Genomic DNA, 22,268 nt, shown 5'->3' with positions numbered 1-22,268 from the left:
TGCGCATTGAACTGCCGAAGTCGAGGTTTTCGCTGACTTTTCGGCTATCGCCATCGTCATCAGTAGTTTTTGATTTCGTTTGCGTCGCTTCGCAGTTTGTAATTTCTAGTGCTAATACAAACATCTACAAAAGAAATATCTCTGCCCCTATTAAAAAAAATAAAAAAAAGTCACTGTAGGTAGCAGCTGCTGACTTCAATTTTTGTGCTAAATCCAGGTACATAAATTGTTTGCAGAGTTTTGTAAACGTTGCCGTGGGCAGAAGCAGCAAAGTGAACGTGCTGGTGAAATTTAGCGGCAAATCATTTGACTGAAAACTTAAAATGGAAAAATTGGATGCAAATCTGGAGACACAATTCGATCTCAATCTCATTGAGGCAGTAAAACAAAACCCGGTTATTTATGACCGTTCACATTATAATTACAAGCACTTCGTAAGGAAGGCTCAAACCTGGAAGCAGATTGCAGAGCTACTAGGAGTCCCTGGTAAGTGTTATGGATACATATATACATGGTAGTTTTAAAGAATACCTATATAAAAACTAAATTATAAATCGAAAAAAACAGTGGGGGAAGTGTTAAAGTTTACCCGCGTAGGCGAATTGTGAAAAACTGCGACCAAATAAAATAATGGATTCACAATGGCGACGGGTTAAAGTAAAAATAGGTGCCTTCGTATGTTCGCATGTATGTACATATATGCGTGTATACATAATTGTACTTGTCGTAAATGGCTGCTGTTTTTGTTAGCCGTCGTAAAAGCAGGCGAAGGCAAACGCAAACGGCACGTCGCCGATGTCGTTTTCATTAATTTTTCGTCGGTGCCGATGTCGCCATAGGTGACTGCCTGCGTTGCTGTACTTTGTTGCTGAGTCGTATGCCTGCTGGCTTCTTGCGCTGCAAGTAGAAGCGCGCTTTGGCTATGCGAGGCACAAACGAATTTGTGTAAGTGAGACGGCTATAGCTGTGAATTTTTGTTTGAAGCGCGTCAGTGCAGTGCAGCCGTTTAGTGGGGTAACTACAAAGCAGCACTGCAAAGTCGTACGTCTACGCCAAGTGCAGTGGCAGGCTGCTAAATGCAGCTGCAAACTCTGATCGGCTTTCAGTCTGAAGTAACGAGTTTTTTTGTTGACAACTTGCATATTTTTTTTTGTTTACTCTATTTCCAATTCTGATTCTAAGTTGGTTTTGTTTCCATTTTGGCCCTGCTCATATAGTTGTTTTTGTTTCAAACCAGTTTTTATTTACACTCGTTCCGTTTTCATGGCAACAATCATGTTTACGTTTGTTTACATACCAAATTTTCATTGAACAATATTTTGTCATTTGATAAGTAATGTAGACAAAGTTAACTGCCAAAGTATGTGCGTCAAACTTGTAAATTGATATCGCGACATGTACTATATCGTTTTAATTTACATATTTCAGAACAAAAATGCACAAAACGCTGGAAGAGTTTGCGTGACAAATTTGCACGTGAAATGAAATTGTGTCAGGAATCGCGATGGCGCTATTTCAAGCAAATGCAGTTTTTAGTGGATTCAATAAGGTAAAATATTTTTTATTTTTTTACTTTACTTTGTAATGAGAGTTCTTTACTGCATACATCGTCTTTTCAGGCAATATCGTGAGTCGCTTCTGGGAAAATGTAATAACGTACAACAAAACACCAATCAGGTTGCACAAGTCGATCCAAACCAGCAGCAACAACAACAGCCCCAGCAACAAGCGGTCGTGGATGTATTCACACAACCATTTAATGGCGCCGCCACAACCTCAACACAGGCCCTCGCTCATACGCATGGTAGGTATCCACTGCTTTCAAGTAATCTCTGTCTAAACTTTGAGGCATCAAGCAAAGTAACAGTTTCTATCTACATACATACACGCATACATGTCGCACCCTAAATCAAAAGGCAGTGTCTAAACACCCGGGCCACGGTAACTTTTACCGTAGATCCACGGTAAAAATTACCGTGTATCCACGGTAAAAAATTACCGTAGATCACAGTAAAAATTTACTGAGGATCCACAATTTCTGAAAATGTTTGATGTTTGATTTCCGAAGTGCGCGAGGAACCACCTTTTTAATGTAGATGTACGGTAAAAGATAGGCTGACTTCCAAAACGTATCAATACAATGTTTGGATATTGTTATACTGCGGCATTCAAACTGTTTTTTATGCAAAGTTGCGAAACATTGCAACCACATACATTGCATGTTTTAAATATTCAATATAACAATGAACAATTTTTCTGAATAATCCATTTTTAAAACAGCAATGGTAACCAAAAACAAACGAAGCATTAACTTTGTTTCTGATGCACTGGTTTCTCTAGCGATGGGTTTCGATAACTTTTCGAATGCGTTTTGGAAAAGTATATATTGTCACTATTTTGCAGTTCGGCGTAATGGAACATTGTACATCAACTAATTAAAGAACTGATTTTTGAATGAATGGCAGTAACTTAGGTATGTACATACATCTATTGTAAGCGAACCAAATACTACGCATGGTGAATACACTGCCATGACCCATGCGAAATTACGTTGGAAAAATTGATAACCTCGGGTCCATATTCATTTTTGTCGTAGATCTACTGTTAAAAAATACAGTTATTCGCACGCTTCGAAAATCACTGAATCCACGGTAATTTTTTTCCGCGGATTCGCGGTAAATTCACTTTCTCAGAAATAACCGTGGATCTGCGGTAATTTTTACCAACCGTGGATCTGCGGTAATTTTTACCGAGGATTTACGGTGATTTTTTACCGTGGATCTACGGTAATTTGATTAAGAAAAATTTTGGTGGACGTTAGATATATGGTCTGTAAAGTATTTTATGGAAAAAAATATATTTTAAAAAATTTTGAGTTGTGCCGGTTTGGATTTAGGGTGCGATATGTACATACATACAGTTTCTTGATGTTTCATATTTATTTATTAATGAACTTTTTGTTATGCGTCATACTATATACTCAGGTTCACGTTTAGAAATTACAGTTACAGGCGACACTCAAATAGCAGCCTCCGCCGCCAAGGATCAGAAACCATATTTTTATGAACCAGTATTGAAACGGGAACGCACCGAAGAAGATAATCATGACAATATGTTAAACACAATTAAGATTTTCCAAAATTCAATGACACAAGCAGTAAGCGCTGAGGATCAGTCATTCGGTATGGTTGTCACCGATATGCTTAATACACTGGGCGTGCGACAGAAGGCCGAAGCCAAGGTACACATCATCAAGTACCTTACAGATATGCAATTGTTGGCACAACATAATAAATATTAGATTAGGAAGCACATTGTGTTAGATGATTCTCTTTAATTTATGGTGCAGTGTTTTACAGCTACTATTTAAGTATTTGAATAGTGTAGCTAACATTCCAACGGATTTTCCTGACGACGAGGAATATTTGAAAATGTACTTCCAAAAAGTAGCAACAAAACCAAATAAGCAAAATCAAGATAAAATTAAGGAACGCCAACAGAAGGTTGGGAACGTTTCTTTGAAGAATTTACTTATGTTAAAAAGCGTTTACTATTTGAAAATTGTCGTAATGCTAACGTTATTAATGTTTACATTCTTTTACTTTTTAGTTGTAAAAAGAACAACCATTATATATGTATGAACAAATATGTATATGCCGTCGTTATCAATACAAGAAGCTCTGTCATATTTTTTTTTTTTTTAATTGCACCCAAAAATTTTAAACTTTTTTTAAAAAATTTTGGTTATGCAGTTTTATATCTCATTAAATTTTAGTAGGAGAAAGTACAAATTTGAAAACACTAGTAAATCGCGTTGATTTTTAACAATTTTTTTTTTCAGACGGTACCAGACATATTCGAGCATACTTTACATAGGAGAAAATGTTCAACACCGTCAGCAAAAAAAAATATATATATCTTAAAATTTGCACTTTCTCCTACTAAAATGTAATGGGCTATAAAACTGCATACCTAAATTTTTTTTTAAACAGTTTAAATTGTTAAAGTTTGTTGAATTTTTATAATTTTTGTACAAAGTTCGTAATGTGGATTTATGTGATGGTGGTTATGTAATGTGCCAGACTTTTCTATAAAAATTATAAACATTAAATAGACAAAAGAGAAATAACAAAAGCTAGTCAAAATGTCACTTACCTTAATCAGCTGACCACAAGTGTACATATATGTATATGTATACACACTAGGGTGGAAAAGTAAAGTCGGTATTTTTATGCTCTCACCCCGTAGGATTGTTCTATACTGAAAAAAATATACCCTTATTTTTTTATTTTAAAATCAAAAAATATTTAGAGGTTGCTCGAGCGCCCAAAGTTTTCCATGTATTTTGTATGGGGAAAAAACACTTTTCGTAGAAATAGTATAGAATTCTTAATAATCAATATTTTTCTATCGGAGAACTCTGTTTCTCTGCAGCAGATTCCCAATAATAATACTCAATTGTTTATTTAGCCATTTTTTCTTCGCAACTATAATTTATATGTCTGCCAAAAAGCCACTAATCCCCGAAAAATTTAATGGGAGGGGTTGTTTTCAATTAAAAAATCGTTAAATAAACCATTGGGTATTAATATTGAAAATATCCATAGTTTTCCGATTGATTTTCAAGAATTCTATACCATTTCTACAAAAAGTTGTTTTTTCCATATAAAAATTCAAAATAAAAAATAGGGGCATACTCGAAATTCCGACTTTACTGTTTTTGGACCATCCTAATACATACCCACAAAAAACCTAAATTTTTTGGCATCCTTATTTGCATTTCTTATTTTAATAATCCTTTTCGTTTCTTCAAGATTATACTGTTTCATTTAGAGCCTTTTGCATTGTTTACGATGAGCTTTTTATCATTTGCTTTAAGTATTTTTTGCCATTTAAACGCAAAACAAGATATGATGTAACCCCAGAAAATTTGGCCCTAGTTGATCTGTTTGGAATTGAATTCGAATAAGTTTACACTAAATGTAATTGTAAGAAAAGAAAATGAATTAAAAGTTATTTTAATAAAATCACGTGTTTTTCATTTTTTGAGAAGGAAAGGAAAAATTCTCGGAGCAGCGTTCTCCTACAAATGCTGCAATCCCCATAAATGAGCACAACACAATGCTCAGCAAGTAATTCTTAGTATAGAGCCGCAGACGTGGACACCCGAACGGACACTTGCTTGCAGAGGAGCCCCCGGCAAGGCACGTCAGAAGGCATCTATACGAACTGACGGACGAAGTCCAGAGGTTTCTTAAAGCAACCTCTCTACCCGACAGCATACCGACAAGCCTTGAGCGGCATACACAGAAAGTCGGTCTCAAGTTACATAGAGCTTCGTCTGCCTCGGGGGACTCGTACCACAATAGCCCAACTTCGCTCTGGCCACTGCAGCAGTTTGAACTCGCACCTGAGCGGAGACACCCCCGACTAGAAACATCTCTTCGCATGCCCACAAAACCCCTCTCAACTGACGCCTCTGTCCCTATGGACAGACCCTATAGAGGCCGCACGCTTCTTAGATTTGCCCGTTAGATGACAACGACTGAGAGACTAGCCGATCTGGGCGGGGTAGTTGTAGCCCCTACAACAACAAAAATGATGGAAGCCTAGACATTTTCCGGGCCTATACCAAATAGGCAATATTCTACTAAAGTATGTACCCTTACTTTTTCAGTAGTAGGATATCGATGAATTGCCTTGCCGGTTACTATCTGAAATAGTAAGTAGTTTATTAAACATTCACCGCAATTGAATATTGATTTTTCGCTAAAGTTTACCTAATACCAGTGCAAATAACTTAACACTTTTAATTCTGGTTCAACTTTTTACAACAAAATGTCCCAGTTATTAACTTACGACTAAAACTTTTTTAATTTACTTAGTTGATTATTTCGTCGGAGACCTTGTTTCCGAAGGCGTCGCCAATATTGTTTCGTTTCTGGATCCATTTCCTCCACAGGTATAATCCGATCAACATTGAGTGACCAAAGCCAGTCAGGATATTCCGAATCAGGTTTAAGCTACAAAAAATGTGAGTATCATCACATGTATATGTAATTTTTGGAGACAACCTACCTTGATATCCTGGCCGGTTTTTAAGATATTGCTGCCGCAAACATAGTTAACCAATTTGTTGGCATCTGTTTCAACTGGAATTTCTTTCTTTTCTACAATCGGACCGAGCTTTCCAAGTTTCTTCTTTTTTCCACCAAGTGCAGCTAGATATTTTAATCAGTAAGGGTTGGATCATGCATTTCTTTTACATCTTACCAGTTGCGGGCTTCGCAAATGAGCGTGCCAAAAATTTGGGTGCTAGCCACCTCTCTCCTAGAATATTTAGGGTTTGCGTAAAAGTATTAATATTCATTTCAAAGTCAGAAATGTAGTAAAAAGAACTTGGAATTTCACACAGCTAATAAGGCCAATTTGTACGAGTTGTATAACCTCAAATACAAATCAGCTGTTCTGCGAAATGAGAGGGCTGCCAGAAAATAAAACAGTTCGAATAAAAATAAAGGTATGCCTCCACACCCAACAAGAAATCTTACTGGCAAATGACCGCTTACCTGACGGTCAGTGCTGATGCAATAATGCTGCAATTTCCTCATCAGAAATTCCGGGGTAATATGAAAAACCTGGCCAGTTCTTTTGTGTAGATGTGACTATGCGTCCTTTCTCACATGGGGATTTTACCAGCAGTGCTAGAAGGTCTCTTTTCTACTTATTGTATTTCCTAAGGTTATTTTTACAAATGTTTTTCTGAAGATTGGTGTATATTTTAGTGTGTTAGTGAAGAGGTGAGAAAAATGTCCTTTTCTTGTAGGGTTACGATTACCTTGGTTAATTGACCGATTTCCCAAAATGTTTCGGTTCGTATCGCTGGATTGTTAAATAAACTCTAAGGGCCAGTTACTCAAAGTCTGGTTAATCTTCGGTTAAACATAGTTATCGCACCGACACCGTGTTGGATGCACGGTAAAGTAGTGCCACTATGCATAACTGGGCTATTAATCTCTGTTTTACAACTTGACTTGTAGCTTGCTGATTCGCAACTCACTCGCAACTGACTTGCCTGATAGCTTGTTAACTTGCAACTAACTTGACTTGTACCATGGTAGCGGCCTTATATACCTGCGCTCGAACTCATGGGAACTCTATAACGTTCTACCGTCTATCACTCATTCTCTCGCTGTTCGCAGTATTCATCCACTTGACGTCGAATATTCTACGTCATTCCCCGAACATTCTGCTATTTTCTTGTTGTTCGCTTCGGGTTGCTGCAGTATTCGCCACACTGCCCTCCACATAGAGGCCAAGATACAATAGCGCAGTGGCAGTGACAGTTTTTAAAATCAGCTGTTACTGTTAATATTGGCAGTCACTGCCGCAGCAAATACAATACGGCGTTGTCAGTGACAGCTTTTTTGACATTCCCTTTTGTTTGTTTACATTTTTGTTGTTGTCTCTTAGGCCTAAGTGACATGAAGAAGTTGGCTGCATTTTATTTATGTCAAATTCAGCATGCGAAGTTTGCTGCGATGGAGGCAGTGGCAGTGAATTTAGAATTTGGGCTAAACTGAGCAGTACTGCCAGCTGCCACTGCTGTATTGTGAGTCGCTTCATTGGACACCACACTTTCTAAAAAGCAGCTGATTTCGAAAAACTGCCACTGCCATTGCGTTATTGTATTTTGGGCTTGCTGTTCCAAACGCTGCAAATCGTTCCAAGTGGACCACCTTCATTTTGGTTCTCGGTCTCCCAACGGTCTGGATCAGTGTTGCCGTTTTTTCCCCTGTCACACGGTCAGTATTTATTGAAGTGATCCAACTATCGCGGTATTTATTGACGGTGTTGCATGCAGTATTGATGGATCGCGATCCATATCGCAAAATATCTCAAAATTTTGAGATCTGGATCGCGGATCGCAATACCGTCAATAAGTATTGAACGTGTAGCATTTTCAAAACGCGATCCATACATTTCGTCAGTAGATCTCAATATCTCATAATGCAAACATTGAACACGTAATAATAACAATTTGCAAAATGGTAAAATTTGACGTATAGTTAATTTTTTATTTGCAAATAACGCTTAGTTAATTTTTTATTTGCAAATAACTAAATCACGGAAATAAGTATTGATAAGTGGTACTATTTGCAAATAAGCGCAAGACGCCGCCATTCTTAGGTTTATTTTCCTTTTCGAAGGTCATCTTATTGGCATTTTATAATCAAGACATTGCCATTTTTAACTATTTTCTTTTTCGATGGTCACAGTATTATTGCCTTTTTATAATCAGGCAATATTAAAAAAGAATTTTTCACCATCGAATAAACAGTGAGTCAGGTATTGCATATTATTTTTATTTGCAAATAGCCTACGTATAAACGTAGTGTGTGCTTAAAACCTTTCAAAACAAATTGAAACAAATTTGAATTAACATTGGAAATCTTAAAATAATTAAGGAATGCATCATCTGTAAATTATATGTACAAAATAAAAATATTTTCTGTGTCGTAATAAGCGTTCGGCACAAATTACCACCAACTTCTGCGTTGGCCAAATGTTTGGCCTATAAATCAATGCGTGTGTAGGGCCTTTTAAGCTGATGCCAGATAAAACTTTGTAGCTTTGCGTGACATTTATAACTTTGCCACCAAAGCGTCAGACGCAAAAGGTATGCCACAATGAACGCCAAGAAAGCAATTTTGTACCGCTGTTTTACTCGTAAAAGTTGCTGTGGATTTTATATATTTTGCTTTAAAATTATCAGCAATGTAATTAAGTTTTATGTTTCTGCATGAAACCCCGAATTTGGACGAAACAAAATAAATATTAAACCGGCTGATTGTCAAAGCGCGAAAAAAGATGGGAGTTGGCCATCTTTTCGCTTCGCGCTGCAGCTTCAACGATTTATGTGGCATGCTTTGTGCATTTTCATACAATTCATCTTATCTGTCAAAGCGAATCTGTCACGTAAAGCGAAGCAAAAGTTTTATGTGGCATCAGCTTTAGAGATCAATTAATTTCCTTCACGTTCAACTGTCAAATCTATTACTTGATTTGTGTGGAGAAGTGCAGATGTGTGAATTTTTCTTCTGGGTGATCGTTGGCTCTTTCCAAGTGTAAAAAGTTTTTTGCATTTTTATATCTTTGTACAACAGATTTATCAATTCAATAAAACTGTATGCATAAGTAGAGAGACTGAATAAAACGCTTTTAACCAGTTTCGAACATTTGCAGTGAAGTGTTTGGGACTGCGTGTGTTGTTATTGTAGAAATCAGATAGAACGATTGAGTCACAACAGAAGTGGCCACTAAAACTCTTAAACCTCGCAAAAATAAAAAAAATTGTCGCCCTTTAGTTGAAATCTACTCATTGGCGAAATGGAGCAAACACAAATAAGCGATGTCGAGAAAGTGCGAATCGTTTCTGATTTCATTATGCATGCACCACCTGGCGAATTTAATGAAGTCTTCACCGATGTACGTCAATTACTCAACAATGATGCGCTGCTAAAAGAGGGCGCCAGTCACGCCTTCGCACTATACAACAAAGAGCAATTAACACCAGTGCACATTGAGGGCAGTGAAAATAATGCAATTATTTCAGAGTATAATGATTTGGGTAAGTTCCTATTCACATCGCATGGAACAAAAGCCAAGTTAAATATAACAGCTAGAGAGAGGTACTGTTCGGCAAAAAATAACTATCTACCCATCCAATTCCATTGATCAGTTACGTAGTCATACCATGCGATTGAGTCATAATTAATTTAAAAATAACATTTTCCACCATACCTTAATTGGTAGCTTTACATGCAATATGTATTTGTATACTTTTAAATCGTTATCTTGAGATTTAGATAGATACCTATTTGTTGACTTTTTTTAATAAATGTTGGAACCAACAACTGATTTTACTTAAGCAATAAAACTGCATATTGATAGATATTGGATAACTTTTCGGCTGCCTAAAAAAAGGTTCGAGTGATAAGAAAATCATTTTTATATTTACATATCATCCCCTGAAATGCAAAAAGACGTAACAAACATCATCACTGAAATGCAAAAAGTCGTAACTTATAAAAAATTCAAAATTCACTTTTTGATTGTTGTCATACTAAAAAGACTAACTTTTTCGGTGTGTCTTACAACCAGTTCATGTAAAATGTAAAGGATCAACTCCATACGTAAAAAACCCTGTTTTAAAAATGGAAGATATAACGGGTCCTAAATGAATTCATATTTCAAAAGTCCGAGTCATATTGTTCTTAAAAATAAAAATAAAGGTCATGTTCAACTGAAACAATTTTACACTTAAAAATTAATTCCATTAAATTCTTTGGTTGGTTTATTTTTGTACTTAAAGACACTCCTTGGCTTCATCTTTAAAATGTCGAAGGACAAGTGTATTATCAAAAGAATTCGACTTTTCTTCGGCCCACTCGTTAGCTTTTAAATATTTTATTTTGTGTTCACTCAACTCAGTACAAAAAATGTCGCACGTTTAATAATATAACGAAGTATATCCAAATTCCAATTTTGTGGGAAAACGCAATCAAAGTTTTAATCAATTCATACAGTTGATATACATTCAAAAAAGATAGATGGAAAGACACGTATCTTCGCCATATTTGGGAAGTTTGGTAATCTGTTAGACTGAACATATTCTGCTTATCAAGCTTATTAATTGCGTAATAAAATCTCGAAAAAGTAAATTTTGAGTTACATCTCTATATTATTAAATGTGCGATTGCACTGTATTTGTAAATTTAAAAGAAAATAGTTATAACTAATTTGTATTTAAATTTAAAATAAACTACATATATTTAATATAAAAAATATTTTCACTTTACAGGCAATGGTCGTTTTTACGATCCCCGTACCAAGCAATCTTTTAAATTTGATCACTTACGTAAAGAAGCTAGCGATTACCAAGACATGGAGCCTGACGCCACAGCAGAGCCATGGCGCGCCGCTCTTGATGTAGAAGCGATCAACTATACCAACAGTCATTATAGAAATGGAGTATGTATGGGTGCGTTCGAGCTACGTAATAATTACCGCAATACTGCAGCCTTGTTGCCTTCTTGATGATATGTTGCTGATGCTCAACTGAAAATATTCTGAAATGCTGCAGAAATTGTGCAGTAAAAATTTTTATGTTGCTTTTGATTTGCAAAGAATTAGCAACTGATCGTCAAAATTTTGTTTCTCGAACCCTTGTCGTAGGCAGAGTCGCCCAAATTTTCGCGTGTCTTTCATAAAATGTAACACTGGCGCATTAATTGCTGCTCGAATTCACCCTATCTGACTTATTGTTTTCTTTTAACACGAAGGTGTCATTAACCAAATTTCTATTATAAATATAGGTTTCCTCGGTTTTTGGAAAATCACAAGGCGGTCAAGTCACTCTAACACTTTGTATTGAGGATCATCAATTTCAACCAAAAAACTATTGGAATGGCCGATGGCGATCACAGTGGAGTATTACTGTACAATCGGGCAATGGAACTGCTGAACTAAAAGGCGTGCTTAAACTACAGGTTTGTAAAATCACACAAATTTGACTTGGGTTGTGGACTTTCAATGTAAGAATGAAAAGCAAATTTATGATAGAGAGTCGTAAGATGTTATCTTGCTCCGTATTTGTAATTGCTGCAAAATTATTACCTTCAATGTTAAAATGTTACTTCATATCCTGAGCCTTCTGCTGAAGAATTTTGTTTTTTTTTGTGTTCTATAAAACAAATTCTAAAAATGTGTCAACTTAATTTCTTTAATGCTGAGGGTCAACTCTCGTTCTACGTTATTGCGAAGTGATAAAAATAACACAATTACACCGCATTTATTTCGGTGTTAATTTTATACTTTTCACTTCACTTCACGATAACGCAGAATGGGAATTGACAATCTGGTTGTACTTTATCACAGGTGCATTATTATGAGGATGGTAATGTGCAACTAGTTTCTACCAAGGAGTTCCGTGAATCTGTAGTCGTTTCCAATGAGCAGCAAGTCGCAAAAGAAGTTATACGTTTAATCGAAGAAGCTGAAAACGAATATCAGTTGGCTATTTCTGAGAACTATCAAACGATGTCTGATACAACATTCAAGGCGATGCGACGTTTACTACCAATCACGAGAACTAAAATTGATTGGGGAAAAATTGTAACTTATAGTATCGGTAAGGAATTAAAAACGCAATAAAATCCGGTCGAAGTCAAGGCATCGCCGAGGGTGAAAATTATATTGGTAGGAGAAGTCGCACAACAATTAAAATACAACATTCTGAAGCGGCCTACCAGTCTTCGTTTAGCTGTCAAACATAAATAAGTCCAAATAAATAAGTCCGAATTATGAAAATGTTGTGTAATCTAAAATTTTTATTATGCAAAGCATCTTTACATGATATTAAATTTATTAAGAAAATCTATTTATAATCACAAGCAGAATATTCAGTTAGCTGTTTTCTTGTTTCTATCCTTGACAAATTTCCGCGCTTCGTGCCGAGTTTTCAATAGATTAAAGATATCTTTCTTTACGTACACTGCCGGAGCAAAGTATTGGCACAGCAAATTTCTCACAATATATGCAACAATTTTCGTTCTAATATTTTTCCGCTAATTTCGTTTAAAAATATGGTTCATTCTACAACAAAAAACATAAAAAATAATTCCTAAACGTTGTGCAAAACTCGCGAAAATTCAGCAAATTTTCATGAAAATTTTCAACTTTTTAATCAGATTTTTTAGAATTTTTTTGAGTATGCAGATTTGTAGCCCAATCAATTTTATTATAATCATTTGCTGAATTTTCGCGAGTTTTGCACAAAGTTTAGGAATTATATTTTTATGTTTTTTGTTGTTGAATGAACCATATTATTACCTCCCTTTTATTAGCTCGGGATGCAACTATGTAATATTGATGCGCCTAAAAGATGCAGCGATTTCTATTCTCAAGTTACATACCTGATGACAGTACGAATGGAAATTATAATAGCGAGGTTTTAGGTTTTTAAACTATAATTTTATTTTTATACAAAATTGGCGGAAAAATATTAGGGTAAAAATTGTTGCATATATTGTGAAAAACTTGCTGAGCCAATACTTTGTTCCGGCAGTATATATTTCTTGTGTAATTTCAATTTTAGATTTCATTTACATTTTTGAAAAACAAATGAAACACTTGCATTACGTAGCCCGCAAGAGTTTATATACATACATACTTATATAAATATATATAACTAATGGTGGCTATCATTGTGAGTTTAGCAGTGCAGTGCTGCATTTCACAGCAATTTCATCACCATTGTCGCCTTTGTCGTTGAATGCAGAAATTAAGAAAAGTAATTATAATAAGGTACTAAAATAGATTAAAGGAGTTTTAATAAAGTTAGTTTACAACACAAAAATTGAATATGTGCATTAATTAGTTATGCAATGGCATGCAAAAATACTTTGGATAGTTTATTTGGGTTTTTTGCAAGCTGAATTTCCACTAGCTCCTTAATTAGTAAATATATATGTATTTGTATGTGTATTATGATAAAAGTACTAAATAAAAGTTCGGCGCTCTCTTATTTCTTTAGAAAGTGAAACCTGTGTTTAATAAAGAGTTGAAAAGTCGTATGTACACTGGTGCTTAAAAGTTTAGTATAAAGTTATGTTTATAAAATTTTTTTTATTGCTGTGGTCAAAAAGTAACCAAACGCTTGCTATTTCTTTAATGGTGCTAATCCACAACGTTATGACAAGTTTATGGTGTTTCTGCACATTAGCTACATTCGAAAGTTTGTTTAAACAATCGACAGCTATTCAGTTTTTTCTCCCTCAATTTTCTTTATCAGAAAACGTTTATCCGGTTGTGAACGCACCTCCAGTTCCAAACGATCCAAAAACCAACCTTCTTCCGGTGTTCGGGTTGCCCAAAAGAACATTTTGCCTAATTATTGACTTTGTCAATCATTAAATATTTTGAAATTGTAAGTATTTGTATTACCTTTATCATTGGCGCCTTTTACATGCACTTCAAACTGAGCTTGCTGTCCATCTGCAAAATTTTTGCTGTCACTTAAATCGAAGCCATGTTCTTTGATAGGTTCGCCCAATAAGCTCACCGCCCCTAAGGACAAATTTTTAAGTTATTTTCGCTTAATATGTAATGCAAATATCTGATCTAATATTAATATATACATATGTACCATTAAACATATGTATATATAAATATACCTTTATGTTGTCTCAATGTCTGGATTGCAAGCCGAAAATACTCCGAATTTCTTATGCGATCCTCTATTTTGTAACGCATGTACATCACACCCGTTATCGAAGCAAATGCGCCGTATACAGCAATTGTTCCGAGAGTTTTATTGGACGGGAAACGCATTTTTTTTATTATGAAAAATATCCTTTAATTCAAGATATCCTTTTGAAATGCTTTCTGGTCAAATAATCATTGCGTACAATTCTTCCTCAATGCCAATAACTTTCGGAGGAGGAAAGGTGAAATCAGTCAAGAACGTAAACCTACCCGTACGTAAACCCGAATCAGCTGATACGCTCTATCCAAGGCGAATTTATACAAGGTGGTGCACAAGGCGAATTAATATAAGGTGATAGCAGGAGTACAAAAACAAAAATTTACATGTATTTTGTTTTTGCTTTGGCGGCATAAACTGTCAAAATCTGTAAGAGTATGTGTAGAAATTCAAACAAAATTTTTCAATTTGATATCGGAAGCGTGCGGCGAAACACATACACAAAATCAGCTGAGCTAGTAACACCACCTTATATAAATTCGCCTTGGTGGTGCAAGGCGATATTATCTGTGTTGCCATCTTTTGATTTTCAAAAAGCACCAAAAACTTGGAAAAGAAGCGTTTTACCACACTAAAAGCACCAATTTTTTTGAATCAAGGGACGCTTTTTTCATAACATAATATCGAAGTACTGAACCACGATCCAGAAAATAAAGGTCGCGCCATTCGCGGACCGCTAACCCTCTCTTCGTCGATTTGACAGCATCCACCCAATCGCTGACGTCATAAAATACTTTTGTTTACATTCACTGTTGCCAACTTCCTGCTTTTCGCACCAAATTTAGTGGGTATTCAAAACGCGAAAATTTTTGACTTTTGTGCTTGGTGCGTTTTTGGTGCTTTCGTTTTTAGTTTGAAGACACCAAATTAGAAAATCTTAAAAAAATTGAAGAAAAATATATAGCAATCGTAAGTGTGGTAAGCAATTTTACAAGAATTTAAACAAAATCATGGCACAGTGACAATCATAAGTGACAAAGAAATATGTGGCAGCACCTTCAATCATGCCAGAAGAAATCGACCGTTGTGCAAGAAACATTGATTTTTGAATCGGCATCCTTACAATAAAATTATGTATTCATANTTTTGAGTTTGGTGCTTGGCGCGTTTTTGGTGCTTTTGTTTTTAGTTTGAAGACACCAAATTAGAAAATCTTAAAAAAAAAAACGGAGGCAAAATTTATAGCAATCGTAAGTGTGGTAAGCAACTTTACAAAAATTTAAACAAAATCATGGCACAGTGACAATCATAAGCGACAACAAAATATGTGGCAGCACCTTCAATCATGCCAGAAGAAATCAACCGTCGTGCAAGAAACATTGATTTTTATTTATTTGAATCGGCATCCTTACAATGAAATTATGTATGCATATAAAGTCTATAAAATACACCAATAAAAATTTTGTGCTTTTTCAAATTCAAAACTTGGCAATACTGCCTTTTGTCCGATGCTTCCTCTTTTTCTTGTCGAGTTCGTCTTGCTCTCTCATTCTGGTATTTATTGACGTCACGGCCAGTTGCTCGCAGCTCGATTGGCGCAATCTTGTATTCTATCATTCTTGCGTTACTGCTACCTTGCTGCTAAATTCTCAGAACTTTTGCTGCTGGAATATTTTGTCCTCTCAATACGAGTACACACCAAGAATGATAGAATACAAGATCAGAGAGGATTTTTGAGAATAACTTTTGTATGACGTCACACTGGTGCAATTGCGAGAGAAATGCCAAAACGTGAGCAAGAATGGAAGAAGAAAAAATGTTGCAAGGAAAACGTAAACAAGTTGCACAAGTATGACGTCATGCAAACAACGATTCTGTCAAAGTCGTTAAGAGAGGAATAGCGGTCCGAGATCGGCGCAAACTTTTGTATTCTCTCAATCGTGAATACACACGATTATTATTATCCAACAGCATCGGCGAATTCAAATAGTAAAAGCGTTTGAATTTGGCATCTGTGATACCAACAGGCTCACGTTCAGTCAAGCATAAACCAACTACTATGAAATTGCTTGCTGATAATTGCACCTCAATCAATGTGTACGGAGAAGCTATGTTGAGAGTTAATCTGGACCCACGCCGCCAGTTTGTGTGAACGTTCTTCATTGCCGATGTTACTTCTGGAATAATAGGCGCAGACTTTATCAGGCATTTTGACCTACTCATAGATTTAAAAAAACAAATCGAATCATTGATAATACCGCGTCTTTGCAATCCATGGCCCAGGCAGTTACGGGCCCATCAACCAAGTCATTCGACTCCGTTCGCGGATTTATTAGGCAAATTTGCAGAAATAATACGACGTTCATAGCCCGGCGTTATCACAAATTCTTCAGTGGTGCATTACACCGGCGCGCGGTCAACCTGTCTTCGCTCGTCCCCGACGCCTGGCGGCGGATAAACTACAAGCAGCGCGCGCTGAGTTTGAAAGCCTAATGAGACTAAGTGTATGTCGGCAGTCACGAAGCAGTTGGGCCAGCCCTCTGCACATGGTTCGGAAGGTAGATGGCACATGGCGCCCCTGCGGAGACTACAGGGCATTAAATGCCATCACAGTACCCGATAGGTACCCGATACCTTATCTACAGGATTTTACCAATATTTTGCGAGGCAAGAAAATTTGCTCAAACTCTATTTGCAAAAAGCTTTTCACCAGGTGGGTGCCGGTAAGATTGTAATATCCACACCCTTCGGTTTATTCGAATTTGTGTACATGACCTTTGGTTGGCGCAATGCAACAAACTATTCAACGGCTTATACACGAAGTTGTGTGCGGGTTGGACTTCGTGTTTGCTTATATGGATGACATCTGTATCGCATCAACAAGTCTAGCTGATCACTGATCGCATATCCGTCAGCTCTTTGAAAAAAAAATATAATTTAGCTATCAACGTGTCAAAGTCAGAGATCGGTCGTAGCCAAATAACATACCTCGGGCATTAAGCGTCATTCCAAGGTATTCGCCCCCTTTCAGAGCTCGCGGAGGCCATACGCAAGTTTGAGAGGCCTTCAACGGTGAAGGATTTGAGAAAATTCTTAGCGGTAATAAACTTTTACCGACGATTTGTTCCACACGCAGGTGTCAAGTGAAACGATATCTGCATTTGAGCGTTGCAAACAACAGCTGGCGAATTCGGCCCTTCTCGCGCATCCCTCAAAGAATGCAGAGCTATCACTTTGGGTAGACGCATCTGCCACTACGGCCGGTGCGGCACTACACCAGGTTGTCAAAGGAGCTCTTGAGCCTCTTGGTTTTTTCTCTAGGAAGTTCGACAAAACACAACTGCGTTATAGTACTTACGATCGCGAGTTAACAGCGATTTCTTTGTCCATGCGGCATTTCAGGTTTATGTTGGAAGGTAAGAGTTTGTCACGTCTATACTGACCATAAACCAACTACCTTCGCTTTTAGACAAAAGCTGGAAAAAGTTTCGGATTGGCAAGCACTACAAAAAAATTGACGACGCAGCGATTCGTTTGGCCAGGCATTCAGAAAGACAGCAGGGAGTTTGTTAAAGCGTGTATCCGATGTCAACGTGTTAAGGTTCATCAGCATACATCTTCACAACTGCAGCGCTACGCACTACCAGATAATCGCTTCTCTCACATCAACGTGGACTTAGTGGGACCGTTTCCGCTTAATAACGGACTCCGCTCACTATAGTCGACAGATTCACGAGATGGTCAGAAGCTGTCCCGATCGCGGACATGACCGCACCCACGGTTACAAGAGCGCTGATTGAAGGTTGGATATCTATATTTGGAGTTCTATGCGCAATTACGTCCGACCAAGGACGTCAGATTCAGTCCTCGCCTTTTGCTGAGCTCATGAGAACCTCGGGAATAACACATCTTAAAACCACTCCTTACCAAACACAGTTCAACGGGTTGGTAGAGAGATGCCATAGACCAATGAAAGGGGCAATATTATGCCATAACCACGAGCTCTGGGTTGAATATTTACCGACCATTTTGTTGGGTCTGCGTACGTCGTAAAGCAAATGCAGAATAGGGGTCAAAGTGTGTATGATCTTAGTGTAGCAATGTAAAATGTCCTTCATTTTTATTCTGATTTTTCGATGGCTATTCTGAACCAGATACTATTTTCATAGAAATTACATTTTTTCGTAGGTTTCAGTATAAGGACATTTTAAGCAAGTATGTGTGTAATTATCATCAGTTTCATTGTAAGTGTCGGGTCCAAATTCGTGCTCATGCGAGGCTTTCGTTTCCTTCGTGAACAAGCTACTTCGCATTTCCATACGCAACTGTTTCATTTGCTTATTATACTTTTTAACTTTAGTTACTTCACGTTGTTCTTCTCGCAGTTCGTGTTGACGACTCAATTCCTCTTCTGTACCCCAAACCTCCATTGCACGTTTCTCCACTTGCATTAAAAGATAAAGTTTCATTTCACCCCATCGCACATTATGCGGGTTCTTTCGGCTAATATAGCGCAACGGCGGATCACGTCTGTCAAAATCACAATCCTTAAGCAAGTACTCTGCTTTGGCTTCAGTTCGCGTAATTAAAGAGTGACGACCATCTGGGTCCCGACATTTGTCACAAACTGAATGTCCGAAATTACTCAATAGGTACGATTCAACAAAAGCATCTCCGCAGTCTAAACATTCCTCAAAGGTGATCGGTATTGAAATAGCGTCATTTGAAACTTTATTGATTTCTGTGCTGGCAGCTCCGGTTGTAATTGGCTGTCCACTAGTTGGAATGACTGCTTGCTCCAAGAGAAAACCACCACCGCTGTCTATATATTTAGCGCCTTGTACTTTAATTACGGATTCTTCGCCGGCAACACTGTTTATGTTTCTTAAAAGTAAATTTTGACATAAGTACATATACATATACGTATTTATATTTAAGTAAATCCGTTTTCACTAAACTTACTTTTTTTGATATGGGTGTGCAACCAACTTAGCTTGCCTAAGATGTAGCGCCTTTATGCGATTACGTTCTATGCGCGCCTTTTCCGCGTCAGTAAGAACACGTCCCCCGGTTTCCGTCATGCTCCCGTTAATTTAGTGCAATAAACTCAAAAATAAATGAAGAAGATGCAACTGTGATTAAACAGCTACGACTTTTTTGTTTTGTTTTTAATAGTAGTGATGAAGAACTATCGATGGTTTCATTTTGCCGCCAGTATCGAATATTTCTAAACACTATCGATAGTTGTATGTTGTTCACATTGGTGGAATTTGACTATAAAAGATCATGATTCATGAACCAACGACTACAGATCACCTAATCAGCCATCGTTGTATTTGTAATCGATTTTCAGAAAAAAGTTTTCGTAGCGTTTTTGACGTTTTTCGGTTTTGTTTACACCGTCTTCTACCTCTTCGTAGCGATTGAATGTGTTTTCTGCAGCGATTTTAATTATAAATTTTGGTTTATTACATATTTATGATATAAAATAAAGTGCTGTGTGATCGGAACAAGTTTGTGCGTATGTTTGGTTTGCCAAAAGGCGTAAATTTGCGTGAAAAGTGGGTGCACGTTTGTGGCCAGAACGTTGGCATTGAAAAATCGACCCGTGGTAATGATATGCGATTGTAAAACACTTTCAATCATGAAAACCATATTTTNTAAAAATTACATAAACGGATGATCATACTTGACATTATTTAATAAAAATGTAGTTTTTCCAAAATATCGCAAAGAAAAATCGATACATTTTCACCCTTGTTTTGCTATATCGTAAACTAAGTCGGAACTACTTAGGCCCTGTGCCAATTGATAGAAAATATAAAATTTTGACGGATCAAAGTAAAAATTTTACACTTCTCGTGGTGAATACGAAAGTCAAAATTTTACCTAGCTCATGGGGCTAGGTATAATTTTGACAGCTTATAACCATGTACACACATAATATTGCTAGGCGGTTATAAGGAGTGAACATGAAAATGAAAGCTGAAACAGCATAAAAANAGTCAAAATTTTACCTAGCTCATGGGGCTAGGTATAATTTTGACAGCTTATAACCATGTACACACATAATATTGCTAGGCGGTTATAAGGAGTGAACATGAAAATGAAAGCTGAAACAGCATAAAAAAAGCGTACGTTACTTGCAAATTATAAAATAAATATAAATTTTAAGAATTTCAGCAACACACAAAAATAAAGCTTTCGCAGCGTTTGTTTGGTTTTTCAACTGTCAAAATTTTACTCTGCATTTGGCACAGCAAAATTCAATTTATTTGTACACCATAGCAAATTTTTCCACCCCGTCTCACCACGGAGAAAAAAGTTACCGATTGGCAGGCCCTTAGTAGAAGTCTGAAAGGCGACTATGAATAGAAGTAAATTTTAAGTTGGTACTTAAATTTAAGTTGTAACTTTGTTAGTTTCGACTTAGTTGCTGGACTATGAATACGCGCCTATGAGATTTATGCAAACATCCAATTTAAAAACTATTGGGGTGTCCACAGTTCGTTCCAAATAATGTCTCAAAATGTAGACGTCCACATTTTAAGACGTTTTCTAACCGTAAAATCTGTGGTGTTGTTGTTTCCCATACAAAATTGGGAAAACGACGCCGTCTACATTTTTTCACACTCAAAGGTATGTTTTTTACGAGTCTACATTTTGCAACCTCGCAGCAGGGTTGCATTATGGCAATACTAATCACATTTTTTTTATTTATTGGGCACGTTTTCTGAATTTGCATTTAATTTGAGCGCAATTTCTGATGAAAAGAAACAAATCAAGGAAAAGAAATAACAAATATTAGGAATTGGTAATTATGTTAAATAATTACAATTTTTCAGAAACAAAATCGAAAGGCGACATATAAAAAATGCACGCAAAGAAGAAATGTTTGGCAACACCAGCAAAGTTTTGTGACGATTTTGCGCCGACTGCTAGAAAGGGGTGCCCACAGTTTGATGCTAAAGATGTCTCAAAATGTAGCCGTCTACATTTTCAAACACAATTTGGAACGAACTGTGAACACCCCAAATTTATATTTTCATCAGTTAAATGTGCTTCATATTGTGGCGAATACTGCGGCAACACAAAGCGAACAACGAGAAATAGGCAGAATGTTCGAAGAATGACGTAGAATGTTCTACAAAGAGAAACGTTAAGTTGGATGAACACTGCGAACAGCGAGAGAAAGAGAATGAGCGATAAACTTCAGAATGTTCTAGAGTTNCCCTTAGTAGAAGTCTGAAAGGCGACTATGAATAGAAGTAAATTTTAAGTTGGTACTTAAATTTAAGTTGTAACTTTGTTAGTTTCGACTTAGTTGCTGGACTATGAATACGCGCCTATGAGATTTATGCAAACATCCAATTTAAAAACTATTGGGGTGTCCACAGTTCGTTCCAAATAATGTCTCAAAATGTAGACGTCCACATTTTAAGACGTTTTCTAACCGTAAAATCTGTGGTGTTGTTGTTTCCCATACAAAATTGGGAAAACGACGCCGTCTACATTTTTTCACACTCAAAGGTATGTTTTTTACGAGTCTACATTTTGCAACCTCGCAGCAGGGTTGCATTATGGCAATACTAATCACATTTTTTTTATTTATTGGGCACGTTTTCTGAATTTGCATTTAATTTGAGCGCAATTTCTGATGAAAAGAAACAAATCAAGGAAAAGAAATAACAAATATTAGGAATTGGTAATTATGTTAAATAATTACAATTTTTCAGAAACAAAATCGAAAGGCGACATATAAAAAATGCACGCAAAGAAGAAATGTTTGGCAACACCAGCAAAGTTTTGTGACGATTTTGCGCCGACTGCTAGAAAGGGGTGCCCACAGTTTGATGCTAAAGATGTCTCAAAATGTAGCCGTCTACATTTTCAAACACAATTTGGAACGAACTGTGAACACCCCAAATTTATATTTTCATCAGTTAAATGTGCTTCATATTGTGGCGAATACTGCGGCAACACAAAGCGAACAACGAGAAAT

General features: G+C 36.7%; 5 protein-coding genes across 10 annotated transcripts; 2 read left to right on the top strand and 3 right to left on the bottom strand.

Moving 5' to 3' along the window:
- The first annotated feature begins 40 nt into the window (after positions 1-40).
- LOC108353846 (transcription factor Adf-1-like) lies at positions 41-3,630 on the top strand. 3 transcript variants are annotated; one of them, XM_017605054.1, is made up of 4 exons: positions 41-486; positions 1,429-1,549; positions 1,620-1,804; positions 3,006-3,630. In XM_017605054.1, exons 1-4 carry the CDS (start codon positions 324-326, stop codon positions 3,299-3,301), a joined length of 765 nt encoding a protein of 254 aa, XP_017460543.1. In that variant the 5' UTR covers positions 41-323; the 3' UTR covers positions 3,302-3,630. The 3 variants fall into 3 exon arrangements, with proteins under 3 accessions (XP_017460543.1, XP_017460529.1, XP_017460535.1); XM_017605040.1 differs by having other exon boundaries at positions 2,985-3,630; XM_017605046.1 differs by having other exon boundaries at positions 42-486; positions 2,997-3,630.
- A 2,162-nt stretch (positions 3,631-5,792) lies between these two features.
- mRpL54 (mitochondrial ribosomal protein L54) lies at positions 5,793-6,475 on the bottom strand. The gene is made up of 3 exons (XM_017605334.1): positions 6,274-6,475; positions 6,079-6,221; positions 5,793-6,023 (listed from the first exon to the last, which is right to left on the bottom strand). The coding sequence occupies exons 1-3, from the start codon at positions 6,368-6,370 to the stop codon at positions 5,862-5,864; spliced, it is 402 nt and encodes a 133-aa protein (XP_017460823.1). The 5' UTR covers positions 6,371-6,475; the 3' UTR covers positions 5,793-5,861.
- Positions 6,476-9,037: 2,562 nt separating this feature from the next.
- Positions 9,038-12,614, top strand: cpa (F-actin-capping protein subunit alpha). 4 transcript variants are annotated; one of them, XM_017639550.1, is made up of 5 exons: positions 9,038-9,188; positions 9,247-9,631; positions 10,865-11,034; positions 11,379-11,552; positions 11,941-12,614. In XM_017639550.1, exons 2-5 carry the CDS (start codon positions 9,391-9,393, stop codon positions 12,214-12,216), a joined length of 861 nt encoding a protein of 286 aa, XP_017495039.1. In that variant the 5' UTR covers positions 9,038-9,188; positions 9,247-9,390; the 3' UTR covers positions 12,217-12,614. The 4 variants fall into 4 exon arrangements, with proteins under 4 accessions (XP_017495039.1, XP_017495054.1, XP_017495047.1 ...); XM_017639565.1 differs by having other exon boundaries at positions 9,061-9,188; positions 9,369-9,631; XM_017639558.1 differs by having other exon boundaries at positions 9,071-9,128.
- Positions 12,615-13,581: 967 nt separating this feature from the next.
- On the bottom strand, positions 13,582-14,570 carry LOC108383209 (uncharacterized). Its single transcript, XM_017639590.1, has 3 exons — positions 14,238-14,570; positions 14,008-14,130; positions 13,582-13,950 (listed from the first exon to the last, which is right to left on the bottom strand). Exons 1-3 carry the CDS (start codon positions 14,392-14,394, stop codon positions 13,820-13,822), a joined length of 411 nt encoding a protein of 136 aa, XP_017495079.1. The 5' UTR covers positions 14,395-14,570; the 3' UTR covers positions 13,582-13,819.
- Positions 14,571-18,348: 3,778 nt separating this feature from the next.
- Xpac (DNA repair protein complementing XP-A cells homolog Xpac) lies at positions 18,349-19,546 on the bottom strand. The gene is made up of 2 exons (XM_017639580.1): positions 19,229-19,546; positions 18,349-19,150 (listed from the first exon to the last, which is right to left on the bottom strand). The coding sequence occupies exons 1-2, from the start codon at positions 19,345-19,347 to the stop codon at positions 18,439-18,441; spliced, it is 831 nt and encodes a 276-aa protein (XP_017495069.1). The 5' UTR covers positions 19,348-19,546; the 3' UTR covers positions 18,349-18,438.
- Between the last annotated feature and the right edge of the window lie 2,722 nt (positions 19,547-22,268).

Source organism: Rhagoletis zephyria, unplaced genomic scaffold (assembly GCF_001687245.7).
Source record: "Rhagoletis zephyria isolate East Lansing unplaced genomic scaffold, Rhagoletis_zephyria_1.1 Rzeph_scaffold_00153, whole genome shotgun sequence".
NCBI lineage: Eukaryota > Metazoa > Arthropoda > Insecta > Diptera > Tephritidae > Rhagoletis > Rhagoletis zephyria.
Note: the sequence above shows the minus strand (reverse complement) of the source record. Positions and strands in the feature narration are given on the sequence as shown.